At 41.2% G+C, this 12,408-nt stretch overlaps 1 protein-coding gene across 1 annotated transcript; it reads right to left on the reverse strand.

The window, feature by feature from the left end:
* Positions 1-279: 279 nt before the first annotated feature.
* LOC123120887 (probable fibrosin-1) lies at positions 280-3,917 on the reverse strand. Its single transcript, XM_044540863.1, has 2 exons — positions 3,875-3,917; positions 280-733 (listed from the first exon to the last, which is right to left on the reverse strand). The coding sequence occupies exons 1-2, from the start codon at positions 3,915-3,917 to the stop codon at positions 288-290; spliced, it is 489 nt and encodes a 162-aa protein (XP_044396798.1). The 3' UTR covers positions 280-287.
* Between the last annotated feature and the right edge of the window lie 8,491 nt (positions 3,918-12,408).

The following is a 12,408-nucleotide window of genomic DNA, read 5'->3' on the forward strand; positions in this document are numbered from 1 at the left end:
ACCAAGTCTGGGGCTAGACGTTACAAAAAGGTCTAAATCGCGTATAAACGCGTATTGACAGTGTATCTGACCGGTGGGGCCCGCATGTCAGCTACCGATGTGGCATTCTTTTTGCAGAAAGCCCCTTGCTTCGTCGGTGCTACTGTTCATCGTCTCCACGCACGGCGGCGCCCGATCGAGATCGAGGGGAGGAGCCCCTCGAGCCCGAGCTCCGTCGCCTCCCGTAACCGCCGCTCCTTCCACTCGGCGGCGCGGCGCCTCATCTCCTCGCCCCTCTGCTGCCCGCGCTAGTGTGAATTGCCGTCCTTGCCCTTCTCCTCCCCGTCCCCACCCACCGCCACCGGCGGGGACTCCTCCGCCGGGTCGACCAGGGGCGGCGGGGACGCCATGTGGAAGGCCACGAACTTGGCGGCGGCGGGGTTGAAGGACCCGAACTTGGGCGTCGTCTCCACCCCGGAGAAGCTCCGCGCGAGGAACGAGAACCCGTCGTCCTCCTCCTCCTCGCTCGCCGCCGCGGCGGCCGCAGCCGCCGCCGCCGCCGCGCTGGGGACCTTCTCGAGCGCGGCCACGCGCGCGCGCCGCCGCTTCGCCTCCGGCCGCTCCTCCCCCTCCTCGGCGTCCGTCGCGCGGCGCACTTCTCGAGGGCGGCGGGCGGGGAGGAGAGGGCTCCTCCGCCTGCGCCTGCGCCTCGGCCGCGGGCGCGGCCACCGCCGCCATTCCTCCGGCGAGGGATCTGATCAGCTCCGGGCCGCGGGAGCTTCCGGGAATTTTTCTCTCCCCCCCACCTCCCCCCGCTCCGATTTGTGCGCGCTAGTGCGCTTGGCTGGGCACGCGTGGTGGGCATTGCTCGGGTGGAGACGATGTACAGTAGCGCCGGCGAAGCAAGGGTCTTTCTGCAAAAAGAATGCCACATCGGTAGCTGACATGCGGGCCCCACCGGTCAGATACACTGTCAATACGCGTTTATACGCGATTTAGACCTTTTTGTAACGTCTAACCCCAGACTTGGTACTGACACGTAAAAATTACCAAACTTGGTACCAATCTGCTTCCAATGCCCCAATTATGGTACTTCTGTACAATTTACTCGCTTTTTCAAGCCAAACGATCAATGTTATGGTAGCATTCATGGCATAATATGAAATGATCTCATATTTTGCGCAAGGGTGCATCTTGGAATGACAAAAATGTTGCTTAGGGAAGTTTTCATTTTCTTTGGATTAAAAAATCATTTTCCATTTTCGGGTGCCCAAAATGAGTTTTTTTGTGAAGTACCTACCAAATCTTTGTTGCAAAATTGAACCAATTCAATTTTCTAAAATATTAGGCCATATTTAATGCATAACTGACCAAATGGTTGGGTGTCAGAAGTTTTGATCCACCTCTCGTGAAAAAGACAAAATTCCGCCGATTTAGTAGGAAGCGGGTCAAGTTTGAACTGCAGCTGCCTTATAGTTTACTCTTTATTTTTTTCCAAAAATCATTATAGGTACATAAGTATCTATTTAATCAGAGAAACATCAAAAGTTTTCCAAGATTTAACCACTAGCTAGGAACGGTCATGCCCGCCGTTTTGACCGCATTTTGAAACGGTCATGATTTTTTTGGAAAACCTTCGCATTGTGTCAGTATATGTGACCAAGTTACCAAGAAAAATAATAAACTTGTAATACAACAATTCTTTAAAAAAGTGTCCTCAGAAATGAGCTATCATGTGTGAAGATTCATGGCTTTCACGCCAAATGATCAATCTTATGGCCACATTGATGGCATAGTTTGTTCAAATGATCTAATGTTGTGCACAAAGGTGCATCTTGGGATGGCAAACAATGTTGCCTAAGGAAGTATTCATTTTCTTTGGACGGAAATTTCATTTTCCATTTTTTGAGTGACCAAAATGAGTTTTTTCTGTGAAGGACCTACCATATATTTGTTGCAAAATTGTAACAAATTAATTTTCTAAAATACTAGGACATATTTAATGCACAATTGACCAAACGGTTGGGTGTCAAAAGCTTTGATCCAACTCTCGTGAAAAAGACAAATTTCCGTCAATTCAGCAGGAAGCTCAAACATTTCTAGGTACATAAGTATCTATCTAATCAAAAATACATGGTTTGGTGGCGATACGTTGTGGTTTGGACGGTGGCTGAGGGCCCCGACTCTAGAGCACGTAAAACTCGCATGCCCGCTGCATGGTCACTGTGTGATCGTGGCGTTGCCACGCGTTCTGGGCGGCCTAGGCATGTCTAGTGGGTTGAGCACTCCCCCGGTAGTTGTTAGGAAGAAGGAGGCAATAGAATAATCTCATGATTAGACTGAACTAAGCTCAAACATTTATTAGTAGCCAAGTGTTTGATTAGTGGTGGGGAAAGTGCACATGGCCAATGGGCCTGAGTTTTGGCCGAGCATGGTCATCTACTAAGGACACTGTCTTGGAAAATTTGCAGCTCAAATGGAGGAGCCTAGGTGTCACTTGCTTTGCAAAGTACCACACTGGACAGAAATATGAATGTTGATGGTGAACTCAAATGAATGAATGGATTGATCTAAAATTTGGAGGACATTGATAATTTGGGCATATGAAGGCACTGTAAAAATTTCGTACCATTTGGATAAATAAAAATGGTATTCCTTCACAGTGCTCTACACTGAACAAAAAAATGGGAAAATGTTGAGGGAAATTGGCTGGATTAAATGAGATAAAATTTGGTAGGGGGGTTCTATGGGTAGGGTCATGTCCTGATAATTTCCAGCTATTATAAATTAGCATAAAATATAGTTGCTTCACAAACTGAAAATATTACCAGAAAAAAAGATTGGATGGTGAGCTCACATGGATTGTTAGATGGGGCTCAAATTTTGTGGAGAGCTATGATTTTGGAATATAGAAGATGTGGCAAAAATTCATATCATTAATATATGCCTAGCTAGTACTTCCTTCACAACGCTTCTAGCTGAACTGAAACTTTGGAAATTTGCCAAGGAAGATTTACTAGGAAAATGAAGCTGAATTTTTTCATGAGGCAATGATTTGGATAGTAAAGAATGCCCAATTTTTTTGGAATTTTGGGAATGACAGAAATATAGGTTGCTTCACAACTTAGGGCAAAAATTGACACATAGACATGACACATAGGTAAAACTGATGAGGTGGCGCCTAGTCATAGCAATGCACCACAATTTACACGGCTATGACCATCTATATTGGACCAGCTAGAAATAAGGCAGCGGACCAGTGTTGTTTGCTTTACGTCTATTTCGTGTAAGGAAATTACGACCTTTCTGACCAAAATGGTCGTTATGGTTTAGGGTTTGGAGCCCCCCGAACAGCTTATGACCAATTGGTCTCAAATTGTCGTAGATTTACGACCAATTCTTCCAGGGCACTGACAAAAGGTCACAAGTTGACCTATTTCTTGTAGTGTTAGCAAGACAGTGAGAAACCCTATTTTGTGTCCAGGCTATCTTAATGGGAACAAAATCATGCTCCAACATGAGCAGCTTAATCTCTAGTAACAAGTGACCATAAAGTGATTTGGTGAGGGATGAATTTGATAGCGAAGAGAGAGCGCCCATCGAGTCAAACTGCACCGAAATAGGGAGAATAGAGTGTTGTATTGTCAAGGCCATTCCCTCTCGCATTGCTAGCTTTTCCGTCTCTAGTGCATCGTTGCAAAAGAAGAGCACATGGCAATCTGCAAAAATAACATCACCATTGTTGTCACGAAGGATCATACCCACTCCGGTGGACCCATCCTCCGGGGAGAAGGATCCAACCACTGAGAGGGCGAGCCCGGCGGCAGAGACCAAACCTGCTCGGTCTTCAGTTTATCTACCTGCATCAGAATGGGGGCATCCATAGGGGTCTTACCTTTTAACATCTGCTCAACACTCAGAACCTTCACATCCCGCATGGAGTTCAAACAGCTGTTCGGAAACTCCCATATGGAGTTCAAATCGCATGATTCATGTTTCCTTATAAAGAAATTTGTTTATCTTTCTTTTTTCCTTTGTATGAACTTTTATGTGCTACCTTCACTATAGTGTGAATATTGGTAGGAAAGATAAGATTGCATGCGACAAAATTCATTGATCACGGGCAAGTGCACATATATAGGTACAAGGGTGCATAACCTCGACTTGTCTCCTGCTACCTCTTGAGCACTGCGTTGGTTTTCCCTTGAAGAGGAAAGGGTGATGCAGTAAAGCAGCGTAAGTATTTCCCTCAGTTTTTGAGAACCAAGGTATCAATCCAGTAGGAGGCCACGCACGAGTCCCTCGCACCTACACAAACAAATAAAATCCTCGCAACCAACGCAATAAAGGGGTTGTCAATCCCTTCACGGTCACTTACGAAAGTGATATCTGACAGATATGATAAGAAAATATTTTTGGTATTTTTATGATAAAGATGCAAAGTAAAATAAAAGGCAATAAAAATAGCTAAGTGTTGGAAGATTAATATGATGGAATATAGACCCGGGGGCCATAGGTTCACTAGTGGCTTCTCTCGAGAGCATAAGTATTACAGTGGGTAAACAAATTACTGTTGAGCAATTGACAGAATTGAGCATAGTTATGAGAATATCTAGGTATGATCATGTATATAGGCATCACGTCTGAGACAAGTAGACCGACTCCTGCCTGCATCTACTACTATTACTCCACACATCGACCGCTATCAAGCATGCATCTAGAGTATTAAGTTCAAAAGAACAGAGTAACGCTTTAATTAAGATGACATGATGTAGAGGGATAAACTCATGCAATATGATATAAACCCCATCTTGTTATCCTCGATGGCAACAATATAATACGTGCCTTGCTGCCCCTACTGTCACTGGGAAAGGACACCGCAAGATTGAACCCAAAGCTAAGCACTTCTCCCATTGCAAGAAAGATGAATCTAGTAGGCCAAACCAAACTGATAATTCGAAGAGACTTGCAAAGATAACCAATCATACATAAAATAATTCAGAGAAGATTCAAATATTGTTCATAGATAAACTTGATCATAAACCCACAATTTATCGGTCTCAACAAACACACCACAAAAGAAGATTACATCGAATAGATCTCCACAAGAGAGGGGGAGAACATTGTATTGAGATCCAAAGAGAGAGAAGAAGCCATCTAGCTAATAACTATGGACCCGAAGGTCTGAGGTAAAATACTCACACATCATAGGAGAGGCTATGGTGTTGCTGTAGAAGCCCTCCGTGATCGATGCCCCCTCCGGCGGAGCTCCGGAAAAGGCCCCAAGATGGGATCTCACGGGTACAGAAGGTTGCGGCAGTGGAATTAGGTTTTTGGCTCTGTATCTGGTAGTTTGGGGGTACGTAGGTATATATAGAAGGAAGATGTACGTCGGTGGAGCAACGTGGGCCCCACGAGGGTGGAGGGCGTGCCTGGGGGAGGTAGGCGCGCCCCCTACCTCGTGCCTTCCTGGTTGCTTTCTTGACGTAGGGTCCAAGTCCTCTGGATCACGTTTGTTCCAAAAATCACGTTCCTGAAGGTTTCATTCCGTTTCGACTCCGTTTGATATTCTTTTTCTGCGAAACTCTGAAATAGGCAAAGAACAGCAATTCTGGGCTGGGCCTCCGGTTAATAGGTTAGTCCCAAAAATAATATAAAAGTGTATAATAAAGCCTAATAATGTCCAAAACAGAATATAATATAGCATGGAACAATAAAAAATTATAGATACGTTGGAGACGTATCAAGCATCCCCAAGCTTAATTCCTGCTCGTCCTCGAGTAGGTAAATGATAAAAACAGAATTTTTGATGTGGAATGCTACTTAGCATAATTTCAATGTAATTCTTCTTATTGTGGCACGAATGTTCATATTTAATATGATTCAAGATAAATGTTTAATATTGGCATAAAAGCAATAATACTTCAAGCATGCTAACCAAGCAATTATGTCTTATCAAAATAACATAGCCAAAGGAAGTTATCCCTACAAAATCATATAGTCTGGCTATGCTCCATCTTCCCCACACAAAATATTCATATCATGTACAACCCCGGTTTTAGCCAAGCAATTGGTTCATACTTTTTAATGCGCTTCAGCCTTTTCAACTCTTACGCAATACATGAGCGCAAGCCATGGATATAGCACTATGGTGGAATAAGGTATAATGGTAGGGGTTATGTGGGAAGACAAAAAGGGAGAAAGTCTCACATCAACGAGGCTAATCAACGGGCTATGGAGATGCCCATCAATTGATGTCAATGCAAGGAGTAGGGATTGCCATGCAACGGATGCACTAGAGCTATAAGTGTATGAAAGCTCAAACAAAAGAAACTATGTGGGTGTGCATCCAACTTGCTTTCTCACGAAGACCTCGGGCATTTGAGGAAGCCCATCATTGGAATATACAAGCCAAGTTCTATAATGAAATTTCCCAATAGTATATGAAAGCGACAAAATGGGAGACTCTCTATCATGAAGATCACGGTGCTACTTTGAAGCACAAGTGTGGTAAAAGGATAGTAACATTGTCCCTTCTCTCTTTTTCTCTCATTTTTTATTTGGGCCTTTTCTCTTTTTTTTTGATGGCCTCTTTTTTTTAGTCCGGAGTCTCATCCCGACTTGTGGGGGAATCATAGTCTCCATCATCCTTTCCTCACTTGGGAGAATGCTCTAATAATGATGATCATCACACTTTTATTTACTTACAACTCATGAATGACAACTCAATACTTAGAAAAAAATATGAATCTATGTGAATGCCTCCGGCGGTGTACCGGGATAATGAATCAAGAGCGACATGTATGAAAGAATTATGAATGGTGGCTTCGCCACAAATACAATGTCAACTACATGATCATGCAAGGCAATATGACAATGATGGAGAGTGTCATGATAAACTAAACGATGGAAAGTTGCATGGCAATATGTCTCGGAATGGCTATGGAAATGCCATAATAGGTAGGTATGGTGGCTGTTTTGAGGAAGATATAAGGAGGTTTATGTGTGATAGAGTGTATCATATCACGGGGTTTGGATGCACCGGCGAAGTTTGCACCAACTCTCAAGGTGAGAAAGGGCAATGCACCGTACCGAAGAGGCTAGAAAATTACGGAAAGGTAAGTGTGCGTATAATCCATGGACTCACATTAGTCATAAAGAACTCATATACTTATTGCAAAAATTTATTAGCCCTCGAAGCAAAGTACTACTACGCATGCTCCTAGGGGAAGGGTTGGTAGGAGTTAACCATCGCGCGATCCCGACCACCACACAAAGGATGACAATCAATAAATACCTCATGCTCCGACTTCGTTACATAACGGTTCACCATACATGCATGCTACGGGAATCACAAACTCCAACACAAGTATTTTTCAATTCCACAATTACTCAACTAGCACAACTATGATATTACCACCTTTATATCTCAAAACAATTTAGCAAGCATCAAATTTCTCGTTATATTATAATTGAAGCAAATTGCCATGCTATTTTAAGACTCTCAAAATAATATAAGTGAAGCATGAGAGATCAATAGTTTCTATAAAACAAATCCACCGTCGTGCTCTTAAAGATATAAGTGAAGCACTAGAGCAAAACTATATAGCTCAAAAGATATAAGTGAAGCACATAGAGTATTCTAACAATTTCCGAATCATGTGTGTCTCTCTCAAAAGGTGTGTACAGCAACGATGATTGTGGTAAACTAAAAACAAAGACTCAAATAATACAAGACGCTCCAAGCAAAACACATATCATGTGGTGAATAAAAATATAACTCCAAGTAAAGTTACCGATGGAAGTAGACGAAATAGGGGATGCCTTCCGGGGCATCCCCAAGCTTTGGCTTTTAGGTGTCGTTAGATTATCTTGGGGTGCCATGGGCATCCCCAATCTTAGGCTCTTGCCACTCCTTGTTCCATAATCCATCAAATCTTTCACCCAAAACTGGAAAACTTCACAACACAAAACTTAACAGAAAATCTCGTGAGCTCCGTTAGCGAAAGAAAACAAAACACCACTTCAAGGTACTGTAATGAAATCATTCTTTATTTATATTGGTGTTAAACCTACTGTATTCCAACTTCTCTATGGTTTATAAACTATTTTATTAGCCATAGATTCATCAAAATAAGCAAACAACACACGCAAAACAGAATCTGTCAAAAACAGAACAGTCTGTAGTAATCTGTAACTAACGCAAACTTCTGGAACTCCAAACATTCAGCCAAAATAGGACGACCTAGAAAATTTGTTTATTGATCAGCAGCAATTGGAATAAATATTTTCTCACATTCTGGTGATTTTTAACAATTATTTTCGTGAACAGAAAGTTTCTGGAATTTTCAGCAAGATCAAATAACTATCATCCAAGAAGATCCTATAGGTTAAACTTGGCACAAACACTAATTAAAACATAAAAACAAATCTAACCAGAGGCTAGATCAAATATTTATTCCTAAACAGAAACAAAGATCAAAAAACTAAAACATAAAATTGGGTTGCCTCCCAACAAGCGCTATCGTTTAACGCCCCTAGCTAGGCATAAAAGCAAGGATAGATCTAGGTATTGCCATCTTTGGTAGGCAATCCATAAGTGGCTCTCATAATAGATTCGTAAGGTAATTTTATTTTCTTTCTAGGGAAGTGTTCCATGCCTTTTCTTAATGGAAATTGGAATCTAATATTCCCTTCCTTCATATCAATAATTGCACCAATCGTTCTAAGGAAAGCTCTACCAAGAATAATAGGACATGAAGGAGTGCAATCTATATCAAGAACAATAAAATCCACGGGTACATAATTCCTATTTCCAACAATAATAACATCATTAATTCTTCCCATAGGTTTCTTAATGGTGGAATCCGCAAGGTGCAAGTTTAAAGAGCAATCATCAAAATCACGGAAACCTAGCAAATCACACAAAGTCTTTGGGACCGTGGAAACACTAGCACCCAAATCACACAAAGCATAGCATTCATGATCTTTAATTTTAATTTGAATAGTAGGTTCCCACTCATCATAAAGTTTTCTAGGGATATAAACTTCCAACTCAAGTTTTTCTTCATAAGATTGCATCAAAGCATCAACGATATGTTTAGTAAAAGCTTTATTTTGACTATAAGCATGTGGAGAATTTAGCATGGATTGCAACAAGGAAATACAATCTATCAAAGAGCAATTATCATAGTTAAATTCCTTGAAATCCAAAATAGTGGGTTCATTAATATCTAGAGTTTTGATCTCTTCAATCCCACTTTTACCAATTTTTGCATCAAGATCTAAAAACTCCGATTTTTTGGAATGCCTTCTAGGTAAAGGTGGATCATATTCAGTCCCATCATTATCAAGATTCATATTGCAAAACAAAGATTTAATAGGGGACACATCACTAACTTTTAGATCTTCATCTTTATTTTCATAGAAACTAGAAGAACACGCTTTCACAAAACAATCTTTCTTAGCACGCATCCTAGCGGTTCTTTCTTTGCACTCATCAATGGAAATTCTCATGGCCTTGAGAGACTCATTGATATCATGCTTAGGTGGAATAGATCTAAGTTTCAAAGAATCAACATCAAGAGAAATTCTATCAACGTTCCTAGCTAATTCATCAACTTTAAGCAATTTTTCTTCAAGCAAAGCATTGAAATTCTTTTGCGAAATTCATAAATTCTTTAACACTAGTCTCAAATTCAGAAGGCATATTATTAAAATTTCCATAAGAATTGTTGTAGGAATTGCCATAATTATTAGAGGAATTACTAGGATACGGCCTAGGATTAAAGTTTCCTCTATACGCGTTGTTACCAAAATTATTCCTACCAACAAAATTCACACCCATAGATTCATTATTATTCCCAATCAAGGTAGACAAAGGAATATCATTAGGATTAGAAGAAACACTTTTATTAGCAAATAATTTCATAAGTTCATCCATCTTTCCACTCAAAACATTAATTTCTTCTATCGCATGCACTTTCTTATTAGTAGATCTTTCAGTGTGCCATTGAGAATAATTAACCATAATATTATCTAGGAGTTTAGTAGCTTCTCCTAAAGTGATTTCCATAAAAGTGCCTCCCGCGGCCAAATCTAAAAGATTTCTAGAAGCATAATTCAATCCAGCATTATTTTTTTATAATCATCCACAAATTCAAACCATGTGTAGGGAAATTACGTATCATTAATTTCATCCTCTCCCAAGCTTGTGCAACATGTTCATGATCAAGTTGCTTAAAATTCATGATATCATTTCTAAGAGAGATGATCTTAGCGGGAGGAAAATACTTAGAGATAAAAGCATCTTTGCACTTATTCCAAGAATCAATACTATTTTTAGGCAAAGACGAAAACCAAGCTTTAGCACGATCTCTAAGCGAAAAAGGGAATAGCTTCAATTTAACAATATCATTCTCCACATATTTCTTCTTTTGCATATCACACAAATCAACGAAGATATTTAGATGGGTAGCGGCATCTTCACTAGGAAGGCCGGCGAATTGATCTTTCATGACAAGATTCAACAAAGCAGCATTAATTTCACAAGATTCAGTATCGGTAAGAGGAGCAATCGGAGTTCTAAGGAAATCATTGTTGTTGGTATTGGTAAAGTCACACAATTTGGTATTATCTTGAGCCATCATGACAAGCAAGCAATCCAACACACGAGCAAACAAGAAGCACGCGAAAAAAAGCGAACGGAAAAGAGAGGGCGAATAAAATGTCAAGGGTGAAGTGGGGGAGAGGAAAACCAGAGGCAAATGGCAAATAATGTAATGCGGGAGATAAGGGTTTGTGATGGGTACTTGGTATGTTGACTTTTGCGTAGACTCCCCGGCAACGGCGCTAGAAATCCTTCTTGCTACCTCTTGAGCATTGCGTTGGTTTTCCCTTGAAGAGGAAAGGGTGATGTAGTAAAGCAGCGTAAGTATTTCCCTCAGTTTTTGAGAACCAAGGTATCAATCCAGTAGGAGGCCACGCACGAGTCCCTCGCACCTACACAGACAAATAAAATCCTCGCAACCAACGCAATAAAGGGGTTGTCAATCCCTTCACGGTCACTTATGAAAGTGAGATCTGATAGATATGATAAGATAATATTTTTGGTATTTTTATGATAAAGATGCAAAGTAAAATAAAAGGCAATAAAAATAGCTAAGTGCTGGAAGATTAATATGGAATATAGACCCGGGGGCCATAGGTTTCACTAGTGGCTTCTCCCGAGAGCATAAGTATTACGGTGGGTAAACAAATTACTGTTGAGCAATTGATAGAATTGAGCATAGTTATGAGAATATCTAGGTATGATCATGTATATAGGCATCACGTCCGAGACAAGTAGACCGACTCCTGCCTACATCTACTACTATTACTCCACACATCGACCGCTATCCAGCATGCATCTAGAGTATTAAGTTCAAAAGAACAGAGTAATGCTTTAAGTAAGATGACATGATGTAGAGGGATAAACTCATGCAATATGATATAAACCCCATATTGTTATCCTCGATGGAAACAATACAATACGTGCCTTGCTGCCCCTACTGTCACTGGGAAAGGACACCGCAAGATTGAACCCAAAGCTAAGCACTTATCCCATTGCAAGAAAGATCAATCTAGTAGGCCAAACCAAACTGATAATTCGAAGAGACTTGCAAAGATAACCAATCATACATAAAAGAATTCAGAGAATATTCAAATATTGTTCATAGATAAACTTGATCATAAACCCACAATTCATCGGTCTCAACAAACACACTGCAAAAGAAGATTAAATCGAATAGATCTCCACAAGAGAGGGGGAGAACATTGTATTGAGATCCAAAGAGAGAGAAGAAGCCATCTAGCTAATAACTATGGACCTGAAGGTCTGAGGTAAACTACTCACACATCATAGGAGAGGCTATGGTGTTGATGTAGAAGCCCTCCGTGATCGATGCCCCCTCCGGCGGAGCTCCGGAAAAGGCCCCAAGATGGGATCTCACGGGTACAGAAGGTTGCGGCGGTGGAATTAGGTTTTTGGCTCCGTATCTGGTAGTTTGGGGGTACGTAGGTATATATAGGAGGATGTACATCGGTGGAGCAACATGGGACCCACGAGGGTGGAGGGCGCGCCTGGGGGGGGGGGGGGGTAGGCGCGCCCCCCTACCTCGTGCCTTCCTGGTTGCTTTCTTGACGTAGGTGTGGCGCCCGAATGATTAAGCTACAGTAATCCCCTACTAATGAAGCCACGTCACTTCGGTTACAGTTGCTAATCTCGTGTTAGTTCAAAACCGATCCAACTTTAAATTTGAGTAAATGGCAAACATCAAAAGTTTTCAAAACGTTAAAACTAAAATGTTCGGTTTGCGACAAATAATCCATACATTATTTTGGTGAAGAAACCACATTTTTATAAAGTAACTAAATGTTCTAAGATAAGTA

Source organism: Triticum aestivum, chromosome 5D, assembly GCF_018294505.1.
Source record: "Triticum aestivum cultivar Chinese Spring chromosome 5D, IWGSC CS RefSeq v2.1, whole genome shotgun sequence".
NCBI classification, from domain to species: Eukaryota; Viridiplantae; Streptophyta; class Magnoliopsida; order Poales; family Poaceae; genus Triticum; species Triticum aestivum.